We start from the raw sequence: 21,894 nt of genomic DNA, 5'->3' as shown, positions 1-21,894 counted from the left end.
AATAATAACAACCCAGAACTGATCACTTAATTAGTTAATCTCTAGGTGTCTAGTTACACAATATGCGAATCACTTCACCGTTACACCACACCCACACGTGTGATAATTGAGAAACGCTTCCAGGAGAAGTTAATTAATAAAGGAATTACAACACCATTCCTAACTGGTTAATTTTTAGTTAACCCTTACTACTCGTTCAGTAACGTGTGATAATTTAGGAACGCTTCCAGGGGAACTTAATTAATAAAGGAATTACAGCTCTATTCCTAACGGGGTTAATTTTTAATTAACCCTAACTACTCATTCAGTAACCTTGTAACACAGAATTAATACTGGTACCTATCACAATAAAGACAATAACCTACAGTTTACCTAGGTCGTCTAGGATGACTGGCTAAGCTTTATATTACCAAATACTCGTATAATGTTAGAACAAAAAGTCTACGATTTACTTCGTCAGATGACCGAAGACACTGTCTAAAGAATATTGGTATAATACAGTATTAAAATATTTAAAGTCATATCAATCACATCAAGGTTATACACAGAGCAGAAATAAAAATATTTACCAAAGTCCAACGGACTACGTTCCCTGGGAGCCTTCCTATTCTGGTTCTCCTCGATATCTCTAAAAACTAGCTATTTATTATAAATCAGAATTCGCCTGGGGGTACAAGGCGGTACCTCCCCCTATCATCTGATATTCCACCTCTACTAGAGTCGGTATATTTCTCTCTGATCGTCAGACTTACTGACGCCATCGTCGCCAAATCACGGTTGTAAAAACCGCACTCGCAGAGGTATTACGTAACTACTCGCCACATGGCCTCCACAGCTGGACTAAGTGCATATTGGAATGCCCGATCGCGCAAAGTATTACGTAACAAGTTGCCCACCTGGCTTAAGTGCAATTAAACTGCACACGGCCCTCTAACACAATTAAAAATCGCCACAGGCGAAACAAATTAAAGAGCATGTTCCGTCACAACCACACACATATTGAGGGAGGAAACCCGCTTTCGCCACTTCATGGACTACTCTCTTCGATTAACAGCAAGGGATCTTTTATATGCACCATTCCACAGACATAACACTTTGATATACCAGTCGTAGTGCACTGGCTGGAGCGAGAAATAGCCCAATGGGCCTACCGACTGGGATCGATACCAGAGCGACAGTGCATCAAGTGAACACTTTACCACTGGGCTACATCTTAATTAATTAATTAACAGATTATTGATTAGTCCAAAGAGTTGACAGTGCTCTGTATAGCTGATACCTAGTCTTAATTCTCCTGAAAATTTCATTTAAAGGGACACACCCTAGTTTCAACCCATGAAAATGCACACGAAGTTTAGTTAATCTACAAACCTGTAACACATTTGGGTTACCTGTTACAATTGAGTGAAACATGAGTATGACTTTGAAATGGTGAAATACCCTCTAAAAATAGACTAAAACACGAATCCATAACTTACTTCTCAGACGCACGTGTGGTTTTAAGAATATAAGAAATGCATTTTCTGGTATTAAAAACACCAGGATGACCAAAAACACTGACTGTACGGATAATGGATAATATTAAAACACTAAAATCTAAGTAAAGCATGATTTCAGTTAACAAAAACAGCTCTAATAGTAAAAAATATACCTTAGTGTTTAAAAACTAGGTTATGTCCCTTTAATTATCTTGAAATTCAAAGAAGATACAGGTTTCTTTTGCCATTACATCATTGCTCGCGATCACAGTAATTAGTTTAATTAAAGGCTAAAACAATGCAAAAAATTGACGATTTTTAACATACTTCGAATAGCCATAACTTCCTTATTAATTAACATATTTGGATCATCTTGGTGTCATTTTGTTCCTTGATTACTGCTCTTTCTGATGGAACAGGAATTATTGATGGGGGTTTTATTTGTGTGTTTTATTCAAATATAGTTACATTGGCTAATTATTATGTATACTCTTCAAATAATAGGCAATATGAAGCAAAGTTTAACAAAATTAGCCCTGCTTAGGTATATTTTGTCATTCAGCAGTTTGGTCTAGTTGATATTAGGTCAGGTCTAGTAAATTTTAAGATATACTAGTCCACTGGTCTAGTAAAAAATAGTTAACGTCGAACCCTGCTTAGCTGCTAAGTTATTTATTTCTGAGCAAACTGTTTTCTAAGTTGGACACAAAAATAGTTGGGTTTTTTTGTTTTGTTATTTCCTAAAAACTTTTACTTTTCTTGTTACGTCAAACAAAACTGCAATTATTTAGAAGCGTTCGGAAGTCTTGCCGGATTGGGAAGGACAAAACTTCAAAAGTCACAAATAAATGAAATATTGAAATCATGAATTTGATGAAAACTTCAGAAAAGCCTATTTATTTGGGCACGCTAGATTAAACATTTTAAGATATTACCCGAAAGGTTAGCTACATGTACTTCTTAGAAAAGCAAAATCTATCTACTTAAAAAAAAAACATACCTCAAACTTGTTTTCAGTAAAGAATATGGAAAGGGTTCAAATGCTGTGTATAATGACGCCTCGGACAGTGCGTCGATGATTTGTTCATTGATTGGCTAGCGGCTCAACAAAATACTTATGATTGGATAAGCGCTAAACAACAACTTTATAGGCTGTTACTGTTATTACTATATCGTAAATTACATTTTCAATTAGTTGTTTTTTTAAACAATAACATATATAAAAATAAAATAATCGAATGTTTATTTTCAGAAAATACAATTACATAATTTCAAGTCCCACGGAACATATCCGATTGTTTTCGTGATCACTCTACGAAAAATCCGTAATTGGCCGAAGTGTTCCGAATGCATAAATCGGGAAAGGCATTCGTCAGTCACCGAAAAGAATGAATGAATGTTTAATGACATCCCAGCATGAAAAATACATTTCCTATTGGGTGTCAAACTCAGTCACCGAAACGTTACCTTAATAATTAAGTCAATTTACATCGTTGCAAGTACATTTTGACATTTATTTTTGATAAATAATTTCAAATCAATGCACAATATTTCCATAATTAAGTGAAAAATATCAGTGGTTTGAAGTGGGGAACGGCATCCTTCACTTAGGCCCCTAATTCTACCCGTTTAAGCAGGTCGTTTAAGTGGTGACAACCAGAATTGGTTGTTCAAAATTCTTGTTTTCAGAAGAAATAATTAATTTAAACAATTTAAAATTGATATACGTGTATTCGAATTATAAATATAGAATCAGAATATATTCTAAATTGATATACCACTTTAGGTTCAGGCACGTCTATCTTGGGCATGACCTCCGACTTCGCCAGTGACCGTGTCCGGTACAGAAAGAAAAAGAAAGAAAGGTTGAAGAAGACGAAAACTGGTGTGAAAAAGAAGAAAACATTATCAGAGTGCATGAACGGAACTGTCTCATTATTTTGTGGAAGTGTGATTATGTGTAATATGATATAGCTTATATTTTGTTCTTCTGGAATATATTGTTGATTCCCAAACAGGTTTCAGTCTGAAGAAAACGCCTCTCAGCCTTGTTTATGCTATTGCTTTTGCTTTTTTTTTTGTCGGCACCAGCTCCTCCATCTGCATACAATGCTTCCCAGATAGTGTGCGTGTGCGTGCGTGCGTGTGTGGAAGTGGGGGGGGGGGCAGATGAATTCTTGGAATGAACAAGCATATAGAAGGCGCAAGACACTATAGGGGGCATGCTCCCCAGAACATTTTGAAATCTAGGGGCTCTGAAATACCATTTTGCAGTCATTTCAGGGAGGTAACTGGTTATATACGATATCAATAAGCAGTAAACAAAATTGTCCCCACCCCATCGCTAGCTACGGCCCTGAAATTATATTCCTCAATCATCATTTTTTAAATTAGAACACCTTCATTAAATCAAAATTTTGACAGTGAAATGCACTTATTTATGGAGAATGAGTATGTGACATTGTAGGCATACGGTAAGATTTTCCAACATTTCTGTTTCTCAGTGGACAGTTTTGGCAGATGGGTAACACATATCAATGCTTAATGATTACAAATGCAGGGTGCAAACAAACACATTAAAACTTGGGGGACAGCTAATTAAGTTAAAGAGAATTGGACTAAAAAAAAATTTGGTTAAATAAAATTAATTATAAATTGCTCTGACGAATAGGGGACGGGTTTTTTTTTTTTCAAATTTGCGAAACTGGCCTCTAGAATATCCACTGACGTGTCATGTTTACATCTATCATTCTATGCTGAACATGATTTATGTTTAACTATTATAACATTTTGTGTTTTTCATCTAATTAGGTCCATTTGCTGCAGTTTACATTACAAAAGTCATAAATTTTTTTGTTTTTTAAATGCTTGTTCAGTTGTTGTATGCTTTACCATGCAGTATTGTACGAAATAAACAGGAAGTATGGTACGAAATAGATTTCGAACACTTTACTGTGATTCGTTAAATGTTATACATTCCTTATAAATAATACGCATATATGTAGTGTACGTCTGTTGTGTCATTTGCGGGTACAAATGAAATATAAAGTGTCAGAAAAGGCACTTTAGCGGAACCTCAATTAAATGACCCTTGACCTCTTATTTACAGCTTTAAACGCTTTACGCATGTACAGCGCGCAATCTCATACATGTTCTGCATTTTCGTAGCTCTCAACCAATCAAAATTCTCGACTCATTGTGACAAGTTGTTGTTCTCGCTGTGTTTTCGTGTGTACAGTCCGGTACTTGTTGATGAATTATTACATAAATCTAGTGATCATAAATTAATTACATATGTATAATTTGTAATATTGCCCTGCTTAGTCATTTTGAGATCATCTGACAATGGTAAGTTGACTTGTAAAACTGCACTTCTATTTTTTTTGGATGTGGTAATGAAACTGGTTGACTCAGCTGAGCGAAGCTGTTTAGGTCATCACTTATTATCAGTTTTATGTTGACACTTTGGTCGTTAATTGAACGTTGTTTCGCATGTATTGGTATAAAAATTTGACCACATGATAATACAAATATATTGCATTTTCTTTTTAAATAGTTGTACATAAGCATATTTTTGTTGTTCACTAGTATTAGGTCTTCCTTTTGGCTCTTCCCTTTGAAAGTTGGTGAATGTTTCTCAAATGCCAATCCATGTCTTGCTGACCTAATCACAGGTACCCCAAGCAACAACCATGGGAATACTACTGTTATATATATGTGTAAGTGTAGGACACTTCAAGACTACATTTTACAAAGTTGATTTATGAAAAAAGTGCCAAAATTTACTTTACAAATCATGTCAAATGTATCAAGAAAAACCTATGCTGCATTGAGTTGTATATAGTATATTAATAAATTACTAATGACTAGTAATGTTGAATTTACTTAATATCACCATGTATTTAATAGATTTTAAATAAATGTTACGTAACTCTCTTCATGGACACAATTCCAGGGATGAAAATCGTTGCTAGAGGGGCATGGGATCACCGATCAGGCTATAAAACTTTACAGTTGAAACTCAAATCTCAAATGACATCACACATATACAATTTGTATGGCATAGCCCAGGCCCTGATCTAGCCAGCAAAATGAACGTTTTCTTCACAGAAAGTCGGGTCAATATTTTGGACCTAATCTGATTTCCAAAACAAAACTACAACAGACATCAATACCCCCAACTTATTTAGTGTCATAGCTTACTTGGCACGCTGTGACTGTCGGTCAGTTTTTACTTTGGCGCCAGACTGTATATCGACACATGTCATCACATTTGCAGTAACCATTTGCGTTGTTAATTCTGTAACAATAGAAAAATATAGTGGGATGTTGAGAAATAAAGAGGGGCACAGAACACTAAAGCAGGGCAGCAAAATGTAATAGTGGGACGGGCTACCCGACTTAAATGGAGCAACGAGAACATTGTACTCACAGTACTCCTAAATGTTTTATTGTGAACACTAACATGAATTGTCACCAGTCTTTTAAGGTTGATGTCACTTTTACTGCCATTTCATGCTTTTTAGGGTGGCAGATCTGTAAACCAAGTAATAATAAATTGCCTACAGTTCGTTTTATCTGGATGGGGCACAAATGTTGCATAGTGACGTTTCTACGGTACTAGTCCCCAGAGCAGGAAGGAAGGAAATGTTTTATTTAATGACACACTCAACACATTTTCATGAACTAATATTTAATTTTATATTATTTGTAGGCTGCTCATGAACCAGCTGTCTTGTCAGTTGGAACGGATGTCAGTGCTAAGTATCGAGGAGCATTTTGTGAAGCAAAAGTTCGAAAAGTTGTCAAGAATGTGAAGTGCAAGGTATTTAACCTTTAGACTACTGGATTAATTTTGGACAAAAACACGTTGAGTGGGTACAAGTTTATAATTTATACTTGAATGTTTTATAAATACATCAAATAAAGTTCATATTTGAATCGGTAAGTATTATTTTTGTGTATTTTTCTAATTTTAATTTTTTTTATGATCAGTTAATGTTGATTAAAATTAGGCAAAAAATCTAAAAAGTCATGTTTACTTACAGGCTCTCCAGTATTTATGTCCATTATTCCCAGTAACAGTGACTTTCTGACCAGAATATTAAAAAAAAAAGTACTGATATTATTAACATCACAAAGTATTGTGATGCATTTTTTACCAATCTAATGCATCCTAATATTAGTCTAAAGTTTAAACTTTAATGGTATTTGAGAAAATGTAAGTATATTGTTGAAGAAAATTAAAACGTTCTCAAACAAATAACCTGTCACCCCTAAACTTGTAATAGACGTTACCAACCAACATGGTTTATTACAGTAAGTAATTATATGTAATATTATTGATTAAGTAGACTGTCTCATCTAAAGTCACAGAACTGTCAAAAGAAAAGGAAATGATCACTTGGTTATCCTGGGTGGTAATTTTTGTTTGAATGTACTACTACATGTATGCATTGTTTTCTTTGGGATTTTTTCATCAGGGAAAAGTACTGTTAATGCACATTGAAATATTTTTAGTTAAATTTTATTTTATTATATTATCAGGACATTTATGTTCTTTTACAAGTCAGGCTGATCAAAGCAAAGCGCCTTGCCTTAAATTACTGCATTTGTTTAGTCTGTTAATACAGCAGTAGTTTACAGAAGCTGATATCACTTCCCTTCCAAGCTTTCAGTGGTGACGAAAAAGAAACAAAATGGCTGCCCCTTGTTTGCAGGAATAATCAAATGTTTTTATTAATTCTTATACTCAGTATGTGTTGGTAATGAGGGTATACATCTTTTCAACACCTAAGGCTTATATTTGACCTGATTGTTCCTTTAAACGGTAGAAGCCATGATAAAACCAGTGGTATTAACTTTCATACAATTTTTTCAGGTTATTTTAAAGGAAGCGCAGACATCTCTGATTGTCACAGATGAATTTATCAAAGGACCTCTTAAGGTATGCTGATATAATTAAATTGGGTTCAATAATCAAACATGTACATGTAATGTTGATTTGCTGCAAACTTTCATAACACCATGTGTAGGGGTGTATCAACAATTGGACCTACATTCTGCTCTAGAAGAGGACAGGTGGTGTTTTCGATTTATGTAACCTTTTTAAGACCATTTTCATTAACTATGTAGACCTAAAAAAAAAACAATACATGTTTCCAGGATCATGACCATACCTCATAGGGGGGGGGGGGGGGGGGGGGGGGGGGGGCTGACCCCATATATATTTTTATTGTTATTATTATTTTTCATCAATATTTATTTGAAAAGAGTACATGCATAATATTTTATCTGAAACCATAGAAACAAACAGAAATAATTTGGGGGGGGGGGGGGGTCCTTAGATATAGGGAGTCTTTATTTTTCTTTTAATATTATGGATGGTGTTTTATATCAAGTATTTATTAAAATATAGAAGAAAAAATGCAGTAAACCTGATGATCGTCAGTGATGTGACAATGACGAAAGGAAGGAGGAGCTGGTATAAGGAAATGTTTTATTTAGCAACGCACTCAACACATTTTATTTACGGTTATATGGCGTTGGACATATGATTAAGGACCACACAGATATTGAGGGAGGAAACCCGCTGTCGCCACTTCATGGGCTATTCTTTTCAATTAGCAACAAGCAATCTTTTATATGCACCATCCCATAGACAGGATAGCACATACCACGGCCTTTGTGAGCTGGTATAGATCATCATGTCATTTTAGAGAACTAATTAGTATAGTGTTACTTTCATATAAGTAATTGTTGAAGACCCCCTAACATAAATTGGCAATTGTTATAGAATTAATCCACAACCTGTTATCGAACCTTAGGTTTACACTTTGGCTAACTCATCCAATTATTAGCCATTAGCTATTAATCTCCTTCAAGAAACAGACCCCACCAAAAAATATCAAAGGGATCTGCCCTTAAAATCTATTTTTTTCCCACTAAACATACTCATATGTATACTTGTCAAATTCTAATTCCCCCCATTCCCAACTAAAGACCCCATATTGCACTCCTATCTATCCCTATGTACCTCAATGGTAAATCAACAGCCTGGCGTGCTATGGGTCTTGGGATCAATCATCCTCAATGGTAATTTTTTATTTTCCATCACAACCAAAGCCCCATCCCACGACTAACTTGTACATCTGAAGGCTAAGTTGTTGTATGTACGTAACACTAGATCTCCCTTTCTCTCTCTATCTTTCTCTTAACCAGTTGTTCATTAATTAATTTCACCGTATTTTTGTGCTTATATCCAATTATGGTTCAGGCATGTTGTCTCGGGCACACACACCTAATCTATCTGGGTTGTCTTTCCAGGGACAGTGGTTAGTGACATTAGAAAAGTTAAAAGAGCAAAAGTAATTTTGTAGACATATTGCAAGGAGAGCAGAAATCATTTGTCCTGGTATTAGCTGTTATGGTCACATGCCTGAAGTGCCATTTAAAGCAAGATGATGTTTTATTTGCAGGTTGGCCTGACGGCAGAAGTAACTCATCCAGACACTGGGGAGGTGTTGGATGCAGTTATCAACAAGCTTACAGACCAAAGCATTTATACAGTTGGTGAGATACAAACTTATAGACTACCAGTGTTTCCCCCAGGATTTTTGTTCAGAGGTTTGGCAATATAGTTTGATGTTATCTGAGCCCCCAAAGGGTGCGAAAATGCTAGGGGAGTTTGGGGGCATGCTCCCCAATAATGTTATTTTAAATTTCCAGTTGTTTTTAGATGCATTATGGAATACATGTGGGTGTCATGTACACTTATAGAAGGAGATATTTTAAGATAGATTTTAATAATAATGTTTATTATTAAATATTTACATAATGTGAAAACAATAATTTGAAAAAGAAGTATAAGAATATTAGACTACGCACAAACAGATAATACATATTACTGAATTACTGATTGTAATATGTATTATTTGTTATCTATCTATTTATCTAAAAGTAAAACCCAGATCTTCTAGAATTTAAAAAAAATCCACTAACCATGGGATTGGTGATTTTAAAAATTAATTATCCATGATTGAATATTCATTAGCCCTACTTCTGTATGTATATCAGGGGTTCTAGAATTTAAAAAAAATGACTTCCCATACTGACCAGTGGATACAAAATTTACTGGTCATGATAAAAAAATTCACCTGCTAAATTGTAATCACTCAGTGACTGATAAAACAAATAAAAGAAAGTCAATATATTTTTTTTATATGTAGGTACGTTTTTAAATTTGTGTTAATTCATCATATAATGCACTTTTAAAATAATTTCTTTCAAGTCTTGCAACTTGGACTTTAATAAAATTACATCTGTAGGTATATTCATTTCAGGGATGGGGCATAGATTACTGGTGACCATATATTCATTAGTGGACTGTTGCATGTGAAAGGAAATCAAAAGTATTGATTTGTATATCCGTTTTCCTTTTTACATTTGATCGATGTTGGTTGAATTTTTTACTTTTTTTCATTTGAGCATCATGATGGTTGATCTTTTTTCCCCTAACTGGCCACCTAACAATGTACATATTTGTGGAATACTAGTATATTTATGACTACTAGCATTTGCATTTTATTTTATTTTATAATATTGGCGAATTAATCGTCCCTTTTTTTAATGGTTACAATTTTTACGATCCCGGTAAAGAAATTCACGGGGTGGGTACGGGGTCCTTCCGGCCCCTAGGGAAAACACTGACTACTATTAATTCGATAATACAGTGTATCTGTTGGTTTACGGTATAGACTACTATTAATTTTATAATACTTGTTGGTTTATAGTATGGGCTCCATAGATGTTTGTTCTGAGCACCGCAAGGTCTTTTTGATGCAGTAATGTTATTAACAGCTACTGAAAAGTTGTGGATATTCAGAAATTCATTTCAAGTTATTTTGATACAATGAAAGCATAACAATTCAGAGGTTTTAAGTTTGTACTGAATTTGGAGTTATCATTTTAGGCACAATGTTTATTGCATCAATGTAAAGCCCCGAAAAACACTAACAATACATGTCACAACACTTGATATACCATTATTAGAACACTGTTTCATATAAAAAAAAAATCCCTTATTCTCTTCAACACCCATTTACATATATTAATTAATATACAATACAAGACAGTGCTACATGTATTTTGACAATAAAATATACTCTTCAAAAAAAGAAACGCAAAAGGGTACAAATGGGTTATAACTCCGATTTTATGTTTCCTACCGGTTCATGCTTTGTGAATATAAGGTCATTGCATGTCCCAAACACATTCCCACGGTTACATTCGATAAAACGCAGCTACTGTACAATAAAGTTCCAAAATGTGAATATTCGCAAAAACGCAGCCACGTGCAAACCATGTCACCACTGCACGTGCGTTGTCTGCACGTGCAACATGAACACCGACAGTATAAAAGTGCAGGGTGTTCGCTTGCCTGGCCTCTGTATCTGGCCGACAGTTGACAATCCAGGACATGCCACGTCTCAGTGAACCGCAGAGAAACAATGCCATCGGCCGACTAGACGCAGGCGAATCCAGAACGGCCGTTGCCAGGGCATTCCATGTGTCCCCAAGCACCATCTCCAGACTGTGGGACCGTTACCAGCAACATGGATCAACACGTGACCGCTACATCCGGGTACGCCACCTTCGGGAACGATTGACTACTGCCACCTCCACAGCCGCAGCAATACCAGGTTTGCGCAGGATATCCGACCAGACCGTACGGAACCGCCTACGTGAGGTAGGAATTCGTGCCAGACGTCCAGTTCGAGGTGTCATCTTAACACCACAACACCGTCGACTCCGACTGCAGTGGTGCCAGATTCATCGACAATGGCCTCAACTGCGATGGAGACAGGTGTGGTTCAGTGACGAGTCCCGATTTCTGCTCCGACGTCATGATGGAAGATGTCGCGTGTATAGGCGTCGTGGTGAACGTTATGCGGCAAACTGCGTGCAGGAAGTGGACAGATTCGGCGGGGGTAGTGTCATGGTGTGGGCAGCCATCTCACACACTGGCAGAACTGACCTGGTCCACGTGCAGGGCAACCTGAATGCACAGGGCTACATTGACCAGATCCTCCGGCCACACATCGTTCCAGTTATGGCCAACGCCAACGCAGTGTTCCAACATGACAACGCCAGGCCTCACACAGCACGTCTCACAACGGCTTTCCTACAGAACAACAACATTAATGTCCTTCCTTGGCCATCGATATCACCGGATTTGAACCCAATTGAGCATCTATGGGACGAGTTGGACCGACGCCTCCGACAGCGACAACCACAGCCCCAGACCCTGCCCGAGCTGGCAGCAGCCTTGCAGGCCGAGTGGGCCACCATCCCCCGGGACGTCATCCGTACTCTGGTTGCTTCAATGGGCAGGCGGTGCCAGGCAGTTGTCAACACACGCGGAGGCCACACCCGGTATTGACTCCAGATGACCTTGACCTTGGTGGTGTGTCCTATCACTTACTCACAATGGACTAGAGTGAATTGTGAACAATCCTGCAACATTTGGTAATTATCGGACTCACCATTCAATAATTAAATCAATTCTCCAAATGTTACGACAATGTGGTTTTGCGTTTCTTCTTTTGAAGAGTATATGTACCATACTGCAATTTTTATTTATGTTTTGTAGTGTTTGATGATGGTGATGTGGCCACCCTGAAGAGAACACAGCTGTGTTTGAAAGGGGAGAAGCATTTCATTGAAAGTGAGGTAAGTGAAGATTTAAAGCAAAACTGGAGGAAGGGAGGAAGAATGTTTTATTAACGATGCACATTTTAATTTCAGTTATATGACGTTAAACATGGTAATGAGAGAGAAATCCTGTTGCCACCACACAATTGGCTACTCTTTCTGATTAGCGGCATACCACAGACAGAATAGTACATACCACAGTCTTTATTGCACTGGCTAGACCAAATGACCATCAAGCGAGCGCTTTTCCACTGGGCTACAAACTACCCCTATCATTGTTTTTAATGATGAGTAATCAACATTACTTTATAATCTTTTTATTCTGAGACACGTTTAATATGTTTCATAATGGTACATCTTGTAAATCTTATTGGTTGAAAATGTAAGCAATTCCACAGAACTTGTCTCTGTTGTTCATAGTTTCAACTTTGAAGGAAACGGTGGATATTGTTTTCTAAATGGTATCCACAATTAATGATGGATCTGTGGTAAATTCACAGCTGTATAATAAACATTTATAACTAGTGCAACATGTAATCTTGTCTGTAATGTTTTTTTTTTTTCTTGTTCCACAAAAGTTAAAAGGAACTTTTTCTATCATTGGTGTTGCTGCTTTTATTAAAAATGATATTTGTTTCTAATTACTGAATTTAAATTATTAGTCCCCTGCCGGTCCAATCGGACCAGACTATAGGTTTCGTTTCTGTCTACCTATTCATCTGTCTGTTTTAAATATATTTTTTCGGACTTGTTTTTTTTCCGGAATGCCTCAAGATATTGAGCTGAACATATATTTTTTTATATATCTTTATCATGTACTGTTACAGATCAAGTTTTATTTTCATGGTCATTTATCCATTCTTGACAGTTGTGTGTCTTGAACTTTTAGGAGGTCTGCAAATTTGTTTCCCGAACCTCAAGATATTGAGCAGAAATATTTTGTATAGCTTTACCATGTACTTTTACAGATCAAGTTTGACTTTAATGGCGATTTACCCATTTTTCATAAAATTATGGCCTTTTTAAGAAAATTTGTTAGGCCGTGCAGGGGACATGTATTGCTTTAGCAGTACTCTCAGAATGCTTGTTCTATAGATAATTGCTGAGTAAAAATAGTGATGATTATTATAAATTTGTTCTAACAAGGGGTATCGAACCCTTTATTCTAAGCGAATGATTTTCTGATTAATCAAGTTAATCAAGCATTTCTGGCATAAGTCATGGCTCTGTATGTGTGCTTCCTATTTTCAGACTCTCGACAATCTTCCACTCTCACATCCGGAACACTTTGGAACTCCAGTTTTACAAAGTAAATCTCGAAAGAGAACTGCCAAGATGGGATCCCCAGAGTAAGACTAATAATGTTTCATAAATAAGATCCACTTTTATAATTTCAAGTGTTAAACTACATGTATCATTTTATCTATTACTTTAGTTGATAGATTTGTCTTTTTCTCTATCATGTCTGTGCCATTCTGATTCCTCGCTGTGCTCACCCTTAATAAGTAAGTTGGATAAATAACACTGCCAAGTAACTATCCAGTTAAACACACTGCTCACCAGTCATTGTGGAGTTGTAGAGGGACAGTTTGTTCGTTTTTACTCTGCCCTATAGCTTGCACACAGGCAAATGTGTTAAAGTGTATTTCAATTAACTGCCATAAGTTAAATATGGTTTCCTTGATTGCCACAAAGAATTTATACTCAACAAAATTAATTAAGGGCCAGTACACTTTTGGGTAATTCTTGCTGGTGTAATATTATTTTGCAGGTATTGATCACAGGCGACCTTTAGACGTGCCACATTTTGCACATGGTAGCTTTTTTGTGCATTTACTAAAGCTTACCAAAAATGCACATTTGACTAGGAATCGTTACATGTTGGTTTGTAGTGATTCTTGTAATTTTGTTAGCTCTAAATTGTTGTTTAAATCTGTAGGTTTAATAACATGCCACAATGTTGACATCTTACAAAGGAACCATCGGTCTAAGTATTTATTTCTTTTACCATATTTAGAGATCTATGTCAAAAATTTCTAATGGCCTCTAATTAATTTTGTTGGGTGTATGTTTGTTGTGCATTGAGCAGACTAAAGTGTGTTCTCTGTCTGTAGGTATGGGTCAATATATATGTCACAAGAAGATACTGAGTCAGATCAGAGTAGTTCTGAAGACAGTTCTCCAAGACGAGCGATGTACCGTGGCCGAGGTCAGGAATTTGTTGGAAAGGTAATGTGTGTGGATCTCGGTGATAAGAAGAAGACTCTTCTGACTCCTGTCATTGTCTGTCTGCCTGATGCTCATTCCACGGAACTCAGAACCAAGGAGCATATGCTTGTGCGGTCGTTTCGGGATGGCAGATTGTAAGTATGCCTTGTGAATAATGTTGTGTTGTCATACTTGTTATAATTGTCAGAAAAAGTGTACACGTTTTTTTATCATTGCATACTGTGGGACTTAACAAGTCAATCTACGAAGAACACTCGTCATTGTCCGTGAACATTCGTCATTGTTCGGTGTTGACCAGCCTCGGTGGCGTCGTGGCAGGCCATCGGTCTACAGGCTGGTAGGTACTGGGTTCGGATCCCAGTCGAGGCATGGGATTTTTAATCGAGATACCGACTCCAAACCCTGAGGGAGTGCTCCGCAAGGCTCAATGGGTAGGTGTAAACCACTTGCACCGACCAGTGATCCATAACTGGTTCAACAAAGGCCATGGTTTGTGCTATCCTGCCTGTGGGAAGCGCAAATAAAAGATCCCTTGCTGCCTGTCGTAAAAAGAGTAGCCTATGTGGTGACAGCGGGTTTTCTCTAAAAACAGTGTCAGAATGACCATATGTTTGACGTCCAATAGCCGATGATAAGATAAAAAAATCAATGTGCTCTAGCGGCGTCGTTAAATAATACAAATTTTACTTTGTTCGGGGTTGTGAACATTTGTTGTACATCGGTATGATTCGTATCGTGTTATGTGTGCGCGCATGTCTTGTAGTTCTCATGTTTCCTGTATCGTGTGGATCAGCTGGTCACTTGTTAAAATGTTTGTCTGTAAAGTAAAGTTGTGTTAATGTTGTTCGTGTTCTTTTGACCTAATAGAGATTGTGGCTCACATTTGGTGGCAGCGGTTAAAGTGGTAAAAGCTTCAAGAACGGCTGTACGTTTATTACAGAACTGTTTCAGTCATGAGTGGGAAAAAATTTATCTTGGAAAGTTGTTTGTCAACAGTGACCTTGAATGTCAGCACGTGTTTCTTCGAAGTCAGTCGGGCCGCTGGGTGCGTGTGTCGGACTCGCTATTGTGTGTCGATATTGGTTGACTATAACATTCGTATTGGCGTTAAATATGGGTGAGGAAGGTAATGTTGCAGACACTCAAAGTAAGCAGTTTTCTCAATTCAAAATGCCTGTTTGATCCGAAAAAAGTGACATTTTCGCAGTACATTAATGACATTTATGAAGTTAAAGCATGGGGGTTTGGTTGGAATGATGAAACAAAACTAAGAAGCTTAGCTTTTATTCTCCCCACAGGTTGGTGTACATGAGTATTCTGTGATTTACCTGTTGAACACAAAGAAACTTATACTTCTTTGACAGATCATCTTATTAAAGTGTTTGACAGGTCTGCAGAAAAAAAGCAAAATGCAGCAGGAGATTTTCACAAAATGTCTCAGTATTTTAATGAAACTATTGATGAATTTGCCCATAGACTAAGAAATAAAGTTGACGAAGCTAATCCTTCTTTTGCTAAAGGTAATAAAGAAGAACTTTGTGCCCAAAGGTTTTTTGAAGGGGTTCGTGGAGAAAAACTTAAAGAACAATTGAATATTATTATGTGTCAGTCTGCAAAACCACCAAAGTTTGATAATTTGGTAGATACAGCACGTCATTTGGTAGAAACCTGTAAACCAAATGAACAGGTGTTGCGAGTTCGGTATTTTTATTGTAATAAACCAGGACATAAACAGAATCAGTGTAGGAAAAAGAAAGCAGACCTGGATAGAACTTTTGATAAAGACAGTTCAAGAAAATCACAAAGTCAGAATAATTGGATGAAAAGTGCTAAATGTTACAATTGTTCACATCGGGGTCATATATCAAAATTTTGTCCCAAAAAAGATGTGAGAAATACTGTTAAAGAAATTCAGTCTTCAAATAGAAACTGTCCAACTAGGGAAATTCTAATTGGCAAACTTGAGTGTTCAGCTGTGATAGATTCGGGTGCATCTGTTTCATGTATATCTAAATCTACTTTAGAGCGAGCATTTCCAAGTGGTATTGTGCTTGAAGAGAGTACAGCTACATTACGTGGTGCTGAATCGCATGTGTTACCTGTATGTGGTACAGTGTCTGTTCCAGTACGTATGAGTGAAGATGTTATACCGTGTAAATTATATGTATTGGACACCGATGAAGACAATTCAGTTTTGTTAGGTTGGGATTTCATGTGTAAGTTTGAACATATTTTGATTAAACCCGAAGACAACAAAGTAGTGTTTGGAGCAGTTAGATTGGCCGAGTCAGCTATTATTCCTCCTAGATCTCAGAAAATTTGCCGCGTGACTGTCGATAAATCACGAATGAATGGGACATCTAGTTTGTTAATAGAAAGAAATGAAAATTTTGAATACAAAAAAGGTTTATATGTTGGTAGGATCTATAGTTTCTGAAGATGAGGCATTATTGCTTATTTTAAATAGGAGTACGACAAGCAAAAAGATATATCGTTGTCAGTCACTTGGGGTATGCTCAAATGTTCAAGAATGTAAAAATGAAAAGGAATTTGAAAAAACTTTACCAGTGATAGTACTGTGAAATGGAACATAGGTAACAGAGTACCGTATTTGACCGGAAATAAGCCCAGGGGGCCAAGACAACTCATTGTGAGCTTAGCATGGGGTGGGCTTATTCCCAGACAAGGGGCCAGTTTTGTTGAAAAAAAATTTCATAATAATAATTAAAATAAATAACAATACTTAAAAGAACTAGGAAGAAAACAAAAAACATTCAGTAGCACATCTATTAATTAGTGTTCCATTTGTTATTAATAAATAATAATTGTTTATTAATTAAATTGTGGGTTTTTTTTACTAGTATCTAATTATTAGAAACACACCTTCTATGTTACAATTACTTACCAGTGCTGTTTATTTACATCCAAAATTTAATGCTGAGAAGACTTAAAACAACAGCAATTAACAACAAACTCAATAGTGTGTACACACGTTTCTGATACAAGCCAGCTTACACTACAAAGAATTGTCAATCTAAGGTCATTGTTCTTAGCCAATCAGAATAAGGTATTTGCTTAATTAGCATTAACTGCGGACCCAGTGTGGTGGTAAAAATAGACATTGGTTTTTAGTTCATACTTTCAGTAGCACATCTATTAATTAGTGTTCCATTTGTTATTAATAAATAATAATTGTTTATTAATTAAATTGTGGGTTTTTTTTACTAGTATCTAATTATTAGAAACACACCTTCTATGTTACAATTACTTACCAGTGCTGTTTATTTACATCCAAAATTTAATGCTGAGAAGACTTAAAACAACAGCAATTAACAACAAACTCAATAGTGTGTACACACGTTTCTGATACAAGCCAGCTTACACTACAAAGAATTGTCAATCTAAGGTCATTGTTCTTAGCCAATCAGAATAAGGTATTTGCTTAATTAGCATTAACTGCGGACCCAGTGTGGTGGTAAAAATAGACATTGGTTTTTAGTTCATACTTGGGCTTGGATACTTCAGAGAAATACTGCAGGCATGAAATTGAAAACAATGTTACACACTGTTATTGTTAGACTGCTAAATCTCACTGGTGGTAAAATATTGTGTTACATTTGTGTTTAATTATCTGCAGGAGGTATGACCTTTTAAATGAACTTTGAGCAAACTTGCAATTTCGTGTTATTTATAAGGTGACGAAGTTGGGGGTGGGCTTATTTACGAATGAGGGCCTAATTTCTTAAATGCTATCAAAACGGAGGGGGGCTTATTCAAAGACATGGGCTTATTTCCTGTCAAATACGGTAACAGACAATTGTAAAGCTAATCTCATAACTTTATTGAACAAATATGAAAATGCAGTGTTTACAGGCCTAGGAAAAGCCAAGAATTACACATACAAGCTTCAGGTTAAACCGGATGCAGATTTGTCAATGATTCGTGGTCGTCGTCGTCATTATGGACCGCACTTGGACAAAGTTGTTGAAAAGCAAGTTGAACAGTTAGTCAAAGCGGATATTGTTGAACCTAGTACATCTACTGTGATTTCTTCGATTGTTTTGGGGAGAAAACCTGATTCGACAATCAGATTCTGTTTGTTTTTTCGGGGGATAAATAAAATGTTAGTAGATGAAGTGTTTCCATTGGTGACAGCATCGGAAGTGTTAATGAAGTTACGCAACTCAAAATATTTTTCAGTGTTTGACATGAATTCAGCTTACAATCAGATTCCTATGGACGAATCATCTCGTAATCTGACAGCATTTGAAACTTCGTCGGGGGTATATCAGTTCACTAGAATGTGTTTTGGTTTGAAGACGGCTCCTTTAGCATTCCAGCGTATTGTGCACATGATGTTTTCTGGTTTGCCCAGGTCTTTTATACTGGTGTATTTAGATGATATTCTTGTTCATAGTGCTACTCCAGAACTTATGCTGGAATATCTTGAGGAAGTTTTAAATCTTTTGAAACAGCTGGATTAACACTGAGAAAAGATAAGTGTTATTTTTTCATGGATAGTGTGAACTATTTAGGTTTCAAAATTTCTAGGGATGGTGTACAACCTGGTGATAAAGGTTTGAAAGCAGTTCGTGAATTTCCATTACCTAGGTCTTGGGAAGAGGTTCATTAATTTTTAGGACTTTGCACATTTTTTCGAAGATTCATTTTAAATTTGTCTGATATTGCCTTGCCATTGAGTTGTATTGTGGAGAAAAAGTTATATGAATGGACTCAAAAACAAGAACAAGCATTTGAAAAGTTGAAATCTTCTATTACATCAAAACCATTGCTAGTACATCCTAATTTTGATGACGATGCTCTGCTGTTTATTGTACAAACTGATGCAAGCAACACTGGTTTAGCTGGGGTACTTATACAAGAAAATAATGGTTATGAACATCCAATTGCGTTTGCTTCAAAGAAACTTTCTAAAACGGAACGTAATTATTCAACCATCCATCGTGAGGTGCTGGGAATTATTTGGTCGGTTCGGAAGTTTCGTGAATTCTTGTATGGCAGGAAATTTGTTATTCGAACAAATCATAAACCACTGATATACATTACAAGTTCAAATTCACCTAAGTGTGCTCGCTGGAGTTTGGAACTTTCGGAATATGATTATCAGATTGAGTATGTTAAGGGTAAAGATAACATTCCAAGTGATGTTCTGAGTCGTGCGTCATTATATGATGAATCTGAATTACCTGTGTTAGCAGTGACAAGAAGTCAAGCAGAACGTCTAGATCTAATAAAACATTGTCATGTAGTGGCTAATTTTGGTGCTGAGAACATTAGAGTTAGCTAAAGAAATTGATCAGTCAATAACCTTAGAAGAAGTTCAAATATACATAGCTACATGTAAACAATGTCTAGAAGGTCCACATGTTATTCCTAAATGTACTTTAAGTATGACAAGAACTGCTATTAAACCATGGCAGATTGTGTACTGTGATTTCGTGGGACCGATTCCATGGACAATTGGGGGTTATGAATACATTTTTACATTTAAAGACAATTTAACAAGATTTGTGTTTGCGATTCCGGTTAGTTCACAAACAACTGCATCTGCAAAGAAAGTATTGAATCATATTTTCTCTATTTTGGATCCTCCTGAATACCTGCATATGGATAATGGTCCAGTGTTCACATCTTATGAATTCAAGAGTTTTCTTAAGGAGTGGAATGTTGAAAGCAGTTATACACCTATTGATAGACCACAAGCTAATCCTGTGGAACGTGCTCATAGAACTTTAAAAACTTCATTGCTAAAAACTGCTGAAACGGAAAAACAGTGGGATGTTGTGCTTCCTAAAATTGTAGCAGCCCATAATGCGGTGACAAATAGAACAACAGGTATTCCTCCATATTATGCTATGTTTGGAAGATCGAGTCCAGTTTTCCAAATGATTTCTGGCCAGGATAGTAACTTTCTTGAAGGGGAGGAGGAACAGGGTTTAAGAGAAATCTGGAACTGTTATCGAGAGAAACAATTAACTAGAAAACAATTATGGAAAACTATGGAAAAATCAAGTAACGGTGTTAAGCGTGATTTCACTGTTGGTCGGTGTGTTGCTGTTAAAATACTGACTGGTCCGAAGTTTAAGAAACAACACTTTAGACCTGGTTTCACTGTATCAAAAGTGTATGGTGATTTTCTGTGTGTAACTAATATGGAATGACATCATCGTGAGTCTGTGATTGTCAGCAAAGACTTGGTCATCCCTGATACAACATCTTAGGGGGAAGTAATGTGGGACTTAACAAGTCAATCTACGAAGAACACTCATCATTGTCCGTGAACATTCGTCATTGTTCGGTGTTGTGAACATTCGTTGTACTTCGGTATGATTCGTATCGTGTTATGTGCGCGCGCATGTCTCGTGGTTCTCGTGTTTCCTGTATCGTGTGGATCAGCTGGTCACTTGTTAAATGTTTGTCTGTAAAGTAAAGTTGTGTTAATGTTGTTCGTTGTTTGTGTTCTTCTGACCTAATAGAGATGGTGGCTCACAATACTAAAAACACATATTGCCAGTGATGTAATATTATGAGATATTTAAAAACAAAAAAGCCAAATAGTAGCATAGGTCAAATTAAAATTGCAAAAGAATTTGGAAGCCAAATAAAGAAATCGATAAATGTAACTAATTTTGTTTGAAAAACAGCAACCTGTTACTTTAAATGAGTACTTCAGGTTTGTGCATCATAGTTTACAATTTTACTGAATATGATCGTAATTAACTGATATTAGTAGTTTCCCCATTTGTAATGTTTTCCTTTGTTTTCGTTCATTAGTTTATCAATTTTGAAAAAAGAGCTGAAAGAATTTACAAGAGAGATTGCAATAAAAAATGAAGACAAAAATTTGAAAACAGGTAAGCAGTGTGATTGTAGACAATGATGCCATATTGTTTATATCATGTTTTTTGTGGGGGTTTTTTACTTTTCTGTTTCAAATTGATCACAGATTTTGTCACAGTAACTTTTGATGTTTTTATCTTTTTCATTTCACTTACTTCATTATATCTAAGTAAATTCAGGACTCACGCTGTCGGTAGTCAAATTAGCCATTGGCTAATTTTTACAAAAAATAGCTAATAAAATTTGCAAGTAGCTAAAATTTTGGCTGAGCCATTTTGTATCTTCTGATGTAAACAAACTGTTACATAATCTATCCGACATCTCAAACATAATAATAATACCAAATATTCAATTAGCGTAATAGTGATCTCGTGACCAGTAATGAGAAACGGTGTCATCCAGAATACAGCGTAGGCCTAGAAGTTTGCTTATTTTAACAATCACGGTTATTAATTTTAACAGCATGCATTCAACATGTATGAAATCAAAGTCTGTAACTTGTTATTTTAACTTTGTAAAGTCTTTGAACCAAAGTAATAAAAACAGCCCGTTTCGGTTATTTCTTTCTCTTTGTTAATTTTGTACCCACGGTCGAAAGCACGCATGCATATCA

General features: G+C 36.2%; 2 protein-coding genes across 3 annotated transcripts in view; one reads left to right on the top strand and one right to left on the bottom strand.

Annotated features, from left to right (window-relative positions):
- LOC121370589 (importin subunit alpha-1-like) overlaps positions 1–2,580 on the bottom strand; it is a 54,911-nt gene extending 52,331 nt beyond the window's left edge. Inside the window, exon 1 of the mRNA XM_041495911.1 lies at positions 2,479–2,580. The gene's annotated coding sequence lies outside the window, so the exon portion shown is untranslated. The remainder of the gene's footprint in view (positions 1–2,478) is intronic.
- Positions 2,581–4,691: 2,111 nt separating this feature from the next.
- The window catches only part of LOC121370588 (AT-rich interactive domain-containing protein 4B-like), a 45,617-nt gene continuing 28,414 nt past the window's right edge, over positions 4,692–21,894 (top strand). For both annotated transcript variants that reach the window (XM_041495910.1, XM_041495909.1), the window contains exons 1-8: positions 4,692–4,826; positions 6,193–6,303; positions 7,360–7,425; positions 8,957–9,050; positions 12,130–12,209; positions 13,443–13,540; positions 14,306–14,554; positions 21,216–21,295. In XM_041495910.1, the coding sequence (XP_041351844.1) occupies positions 4,824–4,826; positions 6,193–6,303; positions 7,360–7,425; positions 8,957–9,050; positions 12,130–12,209; positions 13,443–13,540; positions 14,306–14,554; positions 21,216–21,295 (781 nt within the window). In that variant the 5' untranslated portion in view covers positions 4,692–4,823. The remainder of the gene's footprint in view (positions 4,827–6,192; positions 6,304–7,359; positions 7,426–8,956; positions 9,051–12,129; positions 12,210–13,442; positions 13,541–14,305; positions 14,555–21,215; positions 21,296–21,894) is intronic.

This window comes from Gigantopelta aegis, chromosome 4 (assembly GCF_016097555.1).
Source record: "Gigantopelta aegis isolate Gae_Host chromosome 4, Gae_host_genome, whole genome shotgun sequence".
Taxonomy (NCBI): Eukaryota; Metazoa; Mollusca; class Gastropoda; order Neomphalida; family Peltospiridae; genus Gigantopelta; species Gigantopelta aegis.
The sequence above is the reverse complement of the archived record's forward strand: the minus strand, read 5'-3'. Positions and strand labels throughout refer to the sequence as shown.